The sequence below is a fragment of the Lepidochelys kempii genome, chromosome 2 (assembly GCF_965140285.1).
Source record: "Lepidochelys kempii isolate rLepKem1 chromosome 2, rLepKem1.hap1, whole genome shotgun sequence".
NCBI lineage: Eukaryota > Metazoa > Chordata > Testudines > Cheloniidae > Lepidochelys > Lepidochelys kempii.
Window position 1 is genome coordinate 125,082 of NC_136381.1, and position 13,939 is coordinate 139,020.

The 13,939-nt window shown below is 44.4% G+C and overlaps 1 protein-coding gene across 5 annotated transcripts in view; it reads left to right on the forward strand.

Annotated features, from left to right (window-relative positions):
- The window catches only part of MAPK15 (mitogen-activated protein kinase 15), a 61,581-nt gene that overhangs the window by 19,744 nt on the left and 27,898 nt on the right, over positions 1 to 13,939 (forward strand). For all 5 annotated transcript variants that reach the window (XM_073329704.2, XM_073329703.2, XM_073329705.2 and 2 more), the window contains one exon: positions 1,001 to 1,058. In XM_073329704.2, coding sequence (XP_073185805.1) covers positions 1,001 to 1,058 — 58 coding nt within the window. The remainder of the gene's footprint in view (positions 1 to 1,000; positions 1,059 to 13,939) is intronic.

Here is a 13,939-nt window from a genome sequence, read left to right on the forward strand (position 1 = left end):
CACACAGACACATGCACACAAGCTGTATGGCCCTGAGGATGTCACATGAGCCACAGCTGTGTGCTGATTGGGCCGCTGGTTGAGAACCACTCATCTAAGCTGACTGTTTGCATAACACAGGCTATAGAATTTCACCCAAGAATTCTTGCATCAAGCCCATATGTTATGGTTGAGCTAGAGCATGGTTTTCTAGAGAGAGATCCAGTCTTGATTTAAAGATTTCCAAGTGATGGTGACTTGACCTCATCTTTTGGCAAATTGTTCCAGTGGTTAATTACACTCACTGGGGATTGTCTATGTGAACATTAGTAAATTTATAGCACAATAGTGTGCCATGTATTAACTGGCTGTGTGGATCCTGCTACAACACATTAAAAGTTCCATGGTGCACTTTGAACTACTCCCGTTTCAAAGTGAAATAAATCAAAGTGGACTATGGCACTTCTAGTGCAAAGCAGTTGGATCCATACAGCGAGTTAACACAGTAGCCTGCCGGGCACTATAGACTTACACCCCAGCTAGCCATGCACTAACTGTTCATATAGACAAGCCGCTGTTAAAAATCAGTCTGAATTAGTCTTATTTCTAATCTGAATTAATCTAGCTTCAATTTGCAATCTTATTATGTCTTTAATCTATCAGACAAACAGTCCTCTACTATCAGAAATATTCTCCCGCATGCAGAAATTCCAGGATTATAAACCCTGCTCTTCCACTTACTATCTCTAGAGTACCTGCTATGGTGTACAGGAATCTCTGTCTCTCAATTGCCATCTGTTAAATGGGACTCTTGCTTATAATACCTCATAAGGTGCTGTGTTCATTTAATGTATGTAAAGCAATTGAGATTCTCTCTTGGAAAACCTTAGAGATGGGTAAAATATTATTGAATCTTCTCTACCAAAAACTCCTTAGGTTCAAATTCAAAGTTTCGAGTCACAAACTGCATGGCTCTTGAAATCCTGCCCATGGCGTTCATGAAATCTGTTTTCTGTTGCAGATATTTTAGCTATCCATTCGGACTACAGAGCCTCTGTTATTAACCGCATAAGTTCCAGGTAAGCCTTTTACGTTGTGTCACTAGCAGAAACCAACAGATATTGATATAATGTGGGAATAAGCTCAGCAACCAGCTGGCAGGGATCTCTGTCTACAGACTCACTTATTCATCCTCAAGGCAGTGACATTAGATAGAAACAACTGAAACAAAAACCAGTGACCGCTCATCATTCAGGACCAATATTAAAGTTGACCTGACAGCTTTTTACTTTCCATGCCCCAAATTCCAGGCTTTTATGTTGTGATGTTGTCAAAAGTAGAACATTCCCTTTTATTCTTTGTGCTGGTTATACTCTTGAGATTATGAAGTCGAGGATAGCTGGTTCTCTCTACTATGTTGTTGTTTTTTTATTTCAAATTTATGAAAAGTTTCTTTATGTATTTTTATTAGAAACCTGATTTTTCTTAGAGCCCACGTTAAAAATTCTGTATAGCTTAAGACAGAGGATTCAGGACTCCACCCCTGTAGTAAGCAAAATTTCACTTTTATTACTACTTATTAAAAACAATCAATAAAAATGCAGGTCACATTACAACACCACAGTGCACTTCTGTTAGCTCATACATTGCACTGTAAAACCAACCAAAGTGCACATTATGGGGAGTTTTACCTTGCATTCATTTTAGTTACAGGAACAGGTTTACCTTAGGCAAACATTTATTATTATTGTATTTGTTTTAAGAAAGGTGCTAAAACTTTAAAGTTACTTATTAGAAATTGTTTTTTCTTCAAACTGCAGGGGTTTTCAGATAACTTAGTCTACCTTAAATCTGGCTAAAAATCATGTAACATATACAATCTTAGATGTTGTTCCATTTAGGCTTTTAATACTAGTGTGGAGTAATGCTTAATTTCTGTCTGGGTGTAGTTACATCTCCAGATGGGTAAGATGGGATCTTACAATTCTTTAGTTTGCCTTGACACAGTTCTTCTCCCATGGACTAGTTTTGGGTACTACGTGCCTGGCTAGTCTACTTTGGATTCAGTTCTCTGCAGGAGCTGGTGAACAGCTTTTTATATCCTAAACAATTCTCTTTTAGGTAGAGATGTTCTTTGACCTGGGGGTAATTCTGCCTCGCACTAAAATATTGAATTGTCAGTCATCAGCTTCTGCTGACCAATGTCTCAGAAGAACTTTTTAACTTCCATCTTGGTGCTTTCCCTGAATATTTTTTGTAACTACATATTGGCTAGTCCTGTATCTGGATTCAAACCTGTTAATCTTAACCTCACACTTACATTCCATTTTCCTTCTCTTTCTCCTTTTTTGAGAGAGGTGCAAATGGCTTCCTCTTATTTAAGAATATTTTGGTGGCTACACTTTTTATAGGATGAGTTGATACACTTTTGTTTTTGTTATAATGTGACACTGTTTAGTTTTATCTGACAAAAGTGTAATTTTAGCTTTAACTTTTTGTTTCAACACTTTTCCTCAACACTATGTATTTGTACCAACAGCCCATCATATGTTACTTAGTCTAAAACAAGTGACTACAAGTATCCCTTCCTTGGTCTTTAGGCTTTTCCCCTTCTGTTCACAGCCCTTTGCGATACCTTAATGGGAGGAAAAAAAACTAGGAGTACTTGTGGCACCTTAGAGACTAACAAATTTATTCGGGCATAAGCTTTCATGGGCTAAAACCCACTTCATCGGTTGCATGCAGTGGAAAATACAGTAGGAAGATATATATGGAAAAAATGGGTGTTGCCATTCCAACTGTAACAAGACTAATCAATTAAGGTGGGCTATTATCAGCAGGAGGAAAAAAAATGTTAGTAGTGATAATCAGGATGGCCCAATTTAACTGGGAATTGGTCCTGCTTCGAGCAGGGGGTTGGACTAGATGACCTTCTGGGGTCCCTTCCAACCCTGATATTCTATGATTCTATGATTTCAAACAGTTGACAAGAAGGTGTGAGTAACAGTAGGGGAAAAATTAGCATGGGGAAATAGTTTTTACTTTGTGTAATGACCCATCCACTCCCAGTCTTTATTCAAACCTAATTTAGTGGTGTCCAGTTTGCAAATTAATTCCAATTCTGCAGTTTCTCGTTGGAGTCAGTTTTCTGAATTTTAGTTGTTGGAGAATTGCAACTTTTTAGGTCTGTCCTTGCCCTTCCTGACTGATTCTTTGGGTGGGGGTTGAAGCTTCAGAACCTCCTTAACACAACAAGTGCTGATGGATAATAATGGGGTGTGATTGGTTGTCACCCCGGGGTGCAGTCTCGGAGTTGTGGGCACTGCGGGGCCCCTCTAATCACTCAGTTGGGTTGGCCCTACTCACCCTGGTTGGGGACACAGCCAGCCTAACCCAGGCCGTGTTATCACCCAACACGACAGCAGGTGGCACCACACACCCAAACTGAGCTACCTGAGAGAGCAGCTTCACGGAAGCTACTCAAATACATGCAGCAGACAGCAGCCAATTTCCCAGCTTTCCAGACTCATCTCCTTCTTCTCTACCCCCCTCCTCCCCCCCACACTGGAGTATAAACCCAAAATTATACCGTCTTGTGCTGCACAGGGAACTGTACAGCATAAGCTCATAAAATTCACCCCTTCCCCCAACGTGGAGAGGAATATGCAACAGCCTTTGCCCCTTGAACTAAGATTCCCATACACGTCACTCCAACTCACTGGTTTAGATCAGGGGTGGGAAAACTTTTTGGGCTGAGGGCCGCATCTGGGTGGGGAAATTGTATGTGGGGCAGGGGGTTGGGGTGTGGGAGGGAGTGCGATGTGCAGGAATGGACTCAGGGCCAGAGATTGGGGGAGAGGAGAGGTGCAGGGTGTATAAGGGGGCTCAGGGAAGGGGGTTGGGGTGCAGGAAGGGTGTGGAGTATGGCAGGGAGTTGGGGTGCAGCTGGGGGCTCAGGGCAGAGGGTTGGGGTGCGGCGGGGGGTTGGGGTGCAGGAGGGGTGCTGGGGGCTTAGGGCAGGGAGTTTGGGGGGTGGGGTGCAGGAGGGGTTCAGACTCCGGCCCAGCACCACTTACCTAAAGCAGCTCCGGGGTGGCAGTGTTGCACACCGGGGACAGGGCAGGCTCCATGCCTGCCCTGGCTCCGCACCGCTCCGGGAACCAGACGGAACCACGTCCCTGTGCAGCCCCTGCGGGAGCGACGACACAGGGCTCCATGCGCTGCCCTTGCCACGCCTCCAGATACCTCCCCCAAAGCTCCCATTGGCCGCAGTTCCCCCTTCCCAGCCAATGGGAGCTGCAGGGGGCGGTGCCTGGAGGCAAGGGCAATGCACGGAGGCCTCTGGCACGCCCCCCCCCCTCCATCCCCCAGGGATGTGGTGCCAGCCACTTCTGAGAGCGGTGCAGGGCCTGCAGCTTCACGGGGTGCAATCCCACGGGCTGGATCTGGCCTGCAGGCCGTAGTTTGCCCACCCCTGGTTTAGATAAACAAAAACAAGTGTATTAGATAAACACAAGGTAGATTATAAGTGATAGTAAACAGATCAAAGCAGATTACTTAGCAAATAAACAGAAACTAAGCTTAATATACTAAATAGACTGGCTATGAATAGCAGATTCTCACCCTAAGAGATGATACAAGCAGGCTGTAGATTCTTAAGGGGCAAGCTGCACTTACTTTACAGCTTGGAATCCGCAGGTGTCTCATTCACAGGCTAGAAATCCCTTTAGCCTGGATCCAGCACTTCCCCCAGTTCAGTCTTTGTTCCTCAGGTGTTTAAGAACATAAGAAACATAAGAACAGCCATACTGGGTCAGACCAAAGGTCCATCCAGCCAAGTATCCTGTCTACCGACAGTGGCCAATGCCAGGTGCCCCAGAGGGAGTGAACCTAACAGGTAATGATCAAGTGATCTCTCTCCTGCCATCCATCTCCACCCTCTGACAAACAGAGGCTAGGGACACCATTCCTTACCCATCCTGGCTAATAGCCATTAATGGACTTAACTGGATAAATTCATGGAGGCTCTCTTTTAAACCCTATTATAGTCCTCGCCGTCACAACCTCCTCAGGCAAGGAGTTCCATAGGTTGACTGTGCGCTGAGTGAAGAAGAACTTCCTTTTATTTGTTTTAAACCTGCTACCCATTAATTTCACTTGGTGGCCCCTAGTTCTTATATTATGGGAACAAGTAAATAATTTTCCCTTATTCACTTTCTCCACACCACTCATGATTTTATAGACCTCTATTATATCCCCCCCTTAGTCTTCTCTTTTCCAAGCTGAAAAGTTCTAGCCTCTTTAATCTCTCCTCATATGGGACCTGTTCCAAACCCCTAATCATTTTAGTTGCCCTTTTCTGAAACTTTTCTAATGCCAGTATATCTCTTTTGAGATGAGGGGACCACATCTGTACGCAGTATTCAAGATGTAGGCGTACCATGGATTTATATAAGGGCAATAAGATATTCTCCGTCTTATTCTCTATCCCTTTTTTAATGATTCCTAACATCCCATTTGCTTTTTTGACTGCCACTGCACACTGCATGGATGTCTTCAGAGAACTATCCACGATGACTCCAAGATCTTTCTCCTGATTAGTTGTAGCTAAATTAGCCCCCATCATATTGTATGTATAATTGGGGTGGTTTTTTCCAATGTGCATTACTCTACATTTATCCACATTAAATTTCATTTGCCATTTTGTTTGCCCAATCACTTAGTTTTGTGAGATCTTTTTGAAGTTCTTCACAGTCTGCTTTGGTCGTAACTATCTTGAGCAGTTTAGTATCATCTGCAAACTTTTCCACCTCACTTTTTACCCCTTCTCCAGATCATTTATGAATAAGTTGAATAGGATTGGTCCTAGGACTGACCCTTGGGGAACCACCACTAGTTACCCCTCTCCATTCTGAAAATTTACCATTTATTCCTACCCTTTGTTCCCTGTCTTTTAACCAGTTCTCAATCCATGAAAGGATCTTCCCTCTTATCCCAAGAGCCTTTGGTGAGGGACCTTGTCAAAGGCTTTCTGGAAATCTAAGTACACTATGTCCACAGGATCCCCTTGTCCATATGTTTGTTGACTCCCTCAAAGAACTGTAATAGATTAGTAAGACATGATCTCCCTTTACAGAAACCATGTTGACTTTTGCGCAACAATTTATGTTCTTCTATGTGTCTGACCATTTTATTCTTTACTATTGTTTCAACTGATTTGCCCGGTACTGACATTAGACTTACTGGTCTGTAATTGCCAGGATCACCTCTAGAGCCCTCTTAAAATATTGGCATTACATTAGCTATCTTCCAGTCATTGGGTACAGTAGCTGATTTAAAGGACAGGATACAAACCATAGTTAATAGTTCTGAAATTTCACATTTGAGTTCTTTCAGAACTCTTGGGTGAATGCCATCTGGTCCTGGTGACTTGTTACTGTTAAGTTTCTCAATTAATTCCAAAACCTCCTCTAATGGCACTTCAATCTGTGAGAATTCCTCAGATCTGTCACCGACAAAGGCTGACTCAGGTTTGGGAATCTACCTAACATCCTCAGCCGTGAAGACTGAAGCAAAGAATTAATTTAGTTTCTCCTCAATGATTTTATTGTCTTTAAGTGCTCCTTTTGTATCTCGATCGTCTAGGGGCCCTACTGGTTGGTTAGCAGGCTTCCTGCTTCTGGTGTACTTAAAAACATTTTGTTATTACCTTCTGAATTTTTGGCTAGCTGTTCTTCAAACTCCTTTTTGGCTTTTCTTATTACATTTTTACATTTAATTTGGCAGTGTTTATGCTCCTTTCTATTTACTTCACTAGGATTTGACTTCCACTTTTAAAAGATGCCTTTTAATCTCTCACTGCTTCTTTTACATGGTTGTTAAGCCACGGTGGCTCTTTTTTAATTCATTTACTGTGTTTTTTAATTTGGGGTATACATTTAAGTTAGGCCTCTATTATGGTGTCTTTGAAAAGTGTCCATGCAGCTTGCAGGGATTTCACTCTAGTCACTGTACCTTTTAATTTCTGTTTAACTAACCTCCTCACTTCTACATAGTTCCTCTTTCTGAAATTAAATGCCACAGTGTTGGGCTGTTGAAGTGTTCTTCCCACCACAGGAATGTTAAATGTTGTTATATTATGGTCACTATTTCCAAGCGGTCCTGTTATAGTTACCTCTTTGACCAGATTCTGCGCCCCACTCAGGACTAGATCGAGAGTTGCCTCTCCCCTTGTGGGTTCCTGTACCAGCTGCTCCAAGAAGCAGTCATTTAAAGTATCGAGAAATTTTATCTCTGCATTTTGTCCTGAATCATAGAATAGAATATCAGGGTTGGAAGGGACCCCAGAAGGTCATCTAGTCCAACCCCCTGCTCAAAGCAGGACCAATTCCCAGTTAAATCATCCCAGCCAGGGCTTTGTCAAGCCTGACCTTAAAAACCTCTAAGGAAGGAGATTCTACCACCTCCCTAGGTAACGCATTCCAGTGTTTCACCACCCTCTTAGTGAAAAAGTTTTTCCTAATATCCAATCTAAACCTCCCCCACTGCAACTTGAGACCATTACTCGTCGTTCTGTCATCTGCTACCATTGAGAACAGTCTAGAGCCATCCTCTTTGGAACCCCCTTTCAGGTAGTTGAAAGCAGCTATCAAATCCCCCCTCATTCTTCTCTTCTGCAGGCTAAACAATCCCAGCTCCCTCAGCCTCTCCTCATAACTCATGTGTTCCAGTCCCCTAATCATTTTTGTTGCCCTTCGCTGGACTCTCTCCAATTTATCCACATCCTTCTTGAAGTGTGGGGCCCAAAACTGGACACAGTACTCCAGATGAGGCCTCACCAATGTCGAATAGAGGGGAACGATCACGTCCCTCGATCTGCTCGCTATGCCCCTACTTATACATCCCAAAATGCCATTGGCCTTCTTGGCAACAAGGGCACACTGCTGACTCATATCCAGCTTCTCGTCCACTGTCACCCCTAGGTCCTTTTCTGCAGAACTGCTGCCTAGCCATTCGGTCCCTAGTCTGTAGCTGTGCATTGGGTTCTTCCGTCCTAAGTGCAGGACCCTGCACTTATCCTTATTGAACCTCATCAGATTCCTTTTGGCCCAATCTTCCAATTGGTCTAGGTCCTTCTGTATCCTATCCCTCCCCTCCAGCGTATCTACCACTCCTCCCAGTTTAGTATCATCCGCAAATTTGCTGAGAGTGCAATCCACACCATCTTCCAGATCATTTATGAAGATATTGAATAAAACCGGCCCCAGGACCGACCCTTGGGGCACTCCACTTGATACCGGCTGCCAACTAGACATGGAGCCATTGATCACTACCCGTTGAGCCCGACAATTTAGCCAGCTTTCTACCCACCTTATAGTGCATTCATCCAGCCCATACTTCCTTAACTTGCTGACAAGAATACTATGGGAGACCGTGTCAAAAGCTTTGCTAAAGTCAAGAAACAATACATCCACTGCTTTCCCTTCATCCACAGAACCAGTAATCTCATCATAAAAGGCGATTAGATTAGTCAGGCATGACCTTCCCTTGGTGAATCCATGCTGGCTGTTCCTGATCACTTTCCTCTCATGCAAGTGCTTCAGGATTGATTCTTTGAGGACCTGCTCCATGATTTTTCCAGGGACTGAGGTGAGGCTGACTGGCCTGTAGTTCCCAGGATCTTCCTTCTTCCCTTTTTTAAAGATTGGCACTACATTAGCCTTTTTCCAGTCATCCGGGACTTCCCCGGTTCGCCACGAGTTTTCAAAGATAATGGCCAGTGGCTCTGCAATCACAGCCGCCAATTCCTTCAGCACTCTCGGATGCAACTCATCCGGCCCCATGGACTTGTGCACGTCCAGCTTTTCTAAATAGTCCCTAACCGCCTCTATCTCCACAGAGGGCTGGCCATCTCTTCCGCATTTTGTGATGCCCAGCGCAGCAGTCTGGGAGCTGACCTTGTTAGTGAAAACAGAGGCAAAAAAAGCATTGAGTACATTAGCTTTTTCCACATCCTCTGTCACTAGGTTGCCTCCCTCATTCAGTAAGGGGCCCACACATTCCTTGGCTTTCTTCTTGTTGCCAACATACCTGAAGAAACCCTTCTTGTTACTCTTGACATCTCTGGCTAGCTGCAGCTCCAGGTGCGATTTGGCCCTCCTGATAACATTCCTACATGCCCGAGCAATATTTTTATACTCTTCCCTGGTCATCTGTCCAACCTTCCACTTCTTGTAAGCTTCTTTTTTATGTTTAAGATCCGCTAGGATTTCACCATTAAGCCAAGCTGGTCGCCTGCCATATTTACTATTCTTTCGACTCATCGGGATGGTTTGTCCCTGTAACCTCAACAGGGATTCCTTGAAATACAGCCAGCTCTCCTGGACTCCTTTCCCCTTCAAGTTAGTCCCCCAGGGGATCCTGGCCATCCGTTCCCTGAGGGAGTCGAAGTCTGCTTTCCTGAAGTCCAGGGTCCGTATCCTGCTGCTTACCTTTGTTCCCTGCGTCAGGATCCTGAACTCAACCAACTCATGGTCACTGCCTCCCAGATTCCCATCCACTTTTGCTTCCCCCACTAATTCTACCCGGTTTGTGAGCAGCAGGTCAAGAAAAGCACCCCCCCTAGTTGGCTCCTCTAGCACTTGCGCCAGGAAATTGTCCCCTACGCTTTCCAAAAACTTCCTGGATTGTCTATGCACCGCTGTATTGCTCTCCCAGCAGATATCAGGAAAATTAAAGTCACCCATGAGAATCAGGGCATGCGATCTAGTAGCTTCCGTGAGCTACTGTGGTGACATGTACCCAGTCACTATGGGGATAATTGAAATCCCCCACTATTATTGAGTTCTTTATTTTGATAACCTCTCTAATCTCCCTTAGCATTTCATCGTCACTTTCACTGTCCTGGTCAGGTGGTCCTTAAGAATAGAACAGTAGGGATCTATTAGAGCATGGAATTACTATCCATAGAGATTCTATAGAACATGTGGATTCATTTAAGATTTTTATTTCACTTGAGTCTACATTTTCTTTCACATATAGTGCCACTTTTCTGCCCCAAGCATGACCTGTTCTGTCCTTCTGATATATCTTGTACCCTGGAATGATTGTGTCCCATTGATTGATTGTCCTCACTCTACCAGGTTTCTGTGATGCCTATTATATCAATATCCTCCTTGAACTAGAGTGCCTCGTGTTAACCTATCTTATTATTTAGACTTCTAGCATTTGTGTACAAGCACTTTAAAAAACTTATCACTGTTTGTCTGCCCTTTTCTGATGTGTCAGATTCTTTATGTGAATGTTTCTTGTCTGATCTGGCCCATACTTTGTCCTCTTTCATCCCCCTCCTTCTTCCTAAAACCTAGAGAATCTCTATCAATATACTCTCCTCTAAGAGAAGTCTCTGTCCGATCCACATGCTCCTCTGCAGCAATCAGCTTTCCCCCATCTCTTAGTTTAAAAACTGCTCTGCAACTTTTTTAATGTGAAGTGCCAGCAGTCTGGATCCACTTTGGTTTAGGTGGAGCCCATCCTTCCTGTATAGGCTTCCCCATTCCAAAAGTTTCCCCAGTTCCTAATAAATCTAAACTTTTCCTGTCTACACCATCGTCTCATCCACGCATAGAGACTCCGAAGCTCTGCCTGCCTACCTGGCCCTGTACGTGGAACTGGTAGCATTTCTAAGAATGCCATTATAGAGCTCCTGGATTTCAGTCTCTTTCCTAGCAGCCTAAATTTGGCCTCCAGGATGTCTCCCTACCCTTCCCTATGCTGGAGGGTAGGGATAGAATACAGAGGGCCCTAGACAAATTAGAGGACTGGGCCAAAAGAAATCTGATGAGGTTCAACAAGGACAAGTAAAGAGTCCTGCACTTAGGACAGAAGAATCGCAAGCACCGCTACAGACTAGGGACCAAATGGCTCGGCAGCAGTTCTGCAGAAAAGGACCTAGGGGTTACAGTGGTCGAGAAGCTGGATATCAGTCAACCGTGTGCCCTTGTTCCCAAAATGCCATTGGCCTTCTTGGCATGTATAGGTAGGGGCATTGCCAGCAGATCGAGGGACGTGATCGTTCCCCTCTATTTGACATTGGTGAGGCCTCATCTGGAGTACTGTGTCCAGTTTTAGGTCCCACACTACATGAAGGATGTGGAAGAATTGGAAAACATCCAGCGGAGTGCAACAAAAATGATTAGGGGACTGGAACACATGAGTTATGAGGAGAGGCTGAGGGAACTGGGATTGTTTAGTCTGCAGAAGAGAAGAATGAGGGGGGATTTGATAGCTGCTTTCAACTACCTGAAAGGGGGTTCCAAAGAGGATGGCTCTAGACTGTTCTCAGTGGTAGCTGATGACAGAACAAGGAGTAATGGTCTCAAGTTGCAGTGGGGGAGGTTTAGGTTGGATATTAGGAAAAACTTTTTCACTAGGAGGGTGGTGAAACACTGAAATGCGTTACCTTGGGAGGTGGTGGAATCTCCTTCCTTAGATATTTTTAAGGTCAGGCTTGACAAAGCCCTGGCTGGGATGATTTAGATGGGGATTGGTCCTGCTTTGAGCAGGGGGTTGGACTAGATGACCTCCTGCGGTCCCTTCCAACCCTGATATTCTATGATTCTATGTCATGTACCACGACCACCAGCTCCTCCCCAGCACTAGACATAAGTCTATCTATATGCCTTGAGAGATCCATAACCTTCACACCAGGCTGGCAAGTCACCATAAGGTTCTCCTGGTCATCACAAACCCAGCTATCTGTTTCTAATGATCGAATCTCCCATTATTAACACCTGCCTTTTCCTAATGAGTGGAGTTCCTTCCCCCCGAGAGGTAACCTCAGTGCGAGAGGTACCCCAACATCATCTGGAAGGAGGGTCCCAACTATGGCAAGGTTTCCTTCTGTTCCTGTTGCCTGCTCTCCTCTGGGCCTTTCATCCTCCTTAACAGCATAGGGGCTGTCTGATCGGAGGTGGGACAAATCTACAGTGTCCTGGAAAGCCTCATCAACATACCTCTCTGCCTCCCTTAGCTCCTCCAGCTCCGCCATCCTAGCCTCCAAAGCCTGTAAACGGTCTCTGACGGGCAGGAGCTCCTTGCACCGAATGCAAACGTATGCTACTCACCCACAGGGCAGGTAATCATACATGCTATACTGAGTGCAATAAACAGGATAGTCCTTACTCTGCTGCTGGGCTTCTGCCTGCATTTTCTCCTACACTTACCGAGCTTAATGATAGGGTTTGTTTAAATCAAGAAGTTTTGATTATAGCTTAGTGTAAAGGTTTTAAGAATGGCAAATGTACCTTGCCCCCTTCCTACTCCCCTCTCGAAACTCCCTGTTAGCAGCCCTTGTTCACAAAGCTCCCTGGTTTCAGGAGTAGTCTTTTGTGTGGGGAGTGAAGAACATGAGATGATGTCACTGATGGGTTCAGCCACAGAGACACCCCCTCCCACCTCCCCGGGACTGTCACCTGATGTGCTGAAATTACCTCTGAGCCCGTTTTCCACTGCCAGCTTGGGCCTCCAGACCCCTGCCTTGTTGAGCCAGACATACTAGTTTGCTACAACACAGACCTAGGTCTGATCCATGTCCCTAAAGCTGCACATTTTAACCAAAAACTGTTCAGCAAGTCACCTATCTCCAGCACCCAGCTCCCAATGGGATCCAAACCCAAATAAATCCTTTTTACTCTGTATAAAGCTTATACAGGGTAAACTCATTAATTGTCCGCCCTCTATAACACTGATAGAAAGAGAGATGTACAGCTGTTTGCTCCCCCAGGTATTAATCACTTTGGGTTAATTAATAAACAAGTGATTTTATTAAGTATAAAAAGTAGGATTTAAGTTGTTTCAAGTAATAACAGACCAAACAAAGTAAGTTACCAAGCAAAATAAAACAAAACACGCAAGTCTAAGCCTAATACATTTAAGAAACTGCTTACAGGTAAATCTCACCCTCAGAGATGTTCCAATAAGCTTTTTTCACAGACTAGACTTCTTCCTAGAGTGGGTCCAATCCTTTCCCCAGTACAGTTCTTGTTAGTTCCAACTCAGGTGGTAACTTGGGGATTTCTCATGGCCAGCAACCCCCTTTGTTTTGTTCTTCCCCCCTCCCCCCCATTATATGTTTGGCACAAGGCGGGAATCCTTTCTCTCTGGGTTCCCAGCCTTCCTTCTAAATGGAAAAGCACCAGGTTTAAGATGGATTCCAGGATCATGTGTCATGCTCACATGTACTGTGAGACTTCATTACTCACTGGCTGGCACCCACATATACAGGAAGGCTTACAAGTAAAGAGAGCCATTTACAACCAATTGTCCTAGTTAGTGGGAGCCATCAAGATTCCAAGGCATCATTAATGGCCCACTCTTTGCATAATTAAAATAGAACTTCAGAGTAATACTTTATATTTCTAGCTTCAGATACAAGAATGATACATTCATACAAATAGGATGAACACACTCAGTAGATTTCAGAGTAACAGCCGTGTTAGTCTGTATTCGCAAAAAGAAAAGGAGTACTTGTGGCACCTTAGAGACTAACCAATTTATTTGAGCATGAGCTTTCGTGAGCTACAGCTCACTTCATCGGATGCATACCGTGGAAACTGCAGCAGACTTTATATACACACAGAGAATATGAAACAATACCTCCTCCCACCCCACTGTCCTGCTGGTAATAGCTTATCTAAAGTGATCATCAAGTTGGGCCATTTCCAGCACAAATCCAGGTTTTCTCACCCTCCACCCCCCCACACACACAAATTCACTCTCCTGCTGGTAGTAGCCCATCCAAAGTGACAACTCTCTACACAATGTGCATGATAATCAAGTTGGGCCATTTCCTGCACAAATCCAGGTTCTCTCACCCCCTCACCCCCCTCCAAAAAACACACACACAAACTCACTCTCCTGCTGGTAATAGCTCATCCAAAGTGACCACTCTCCCTACAAT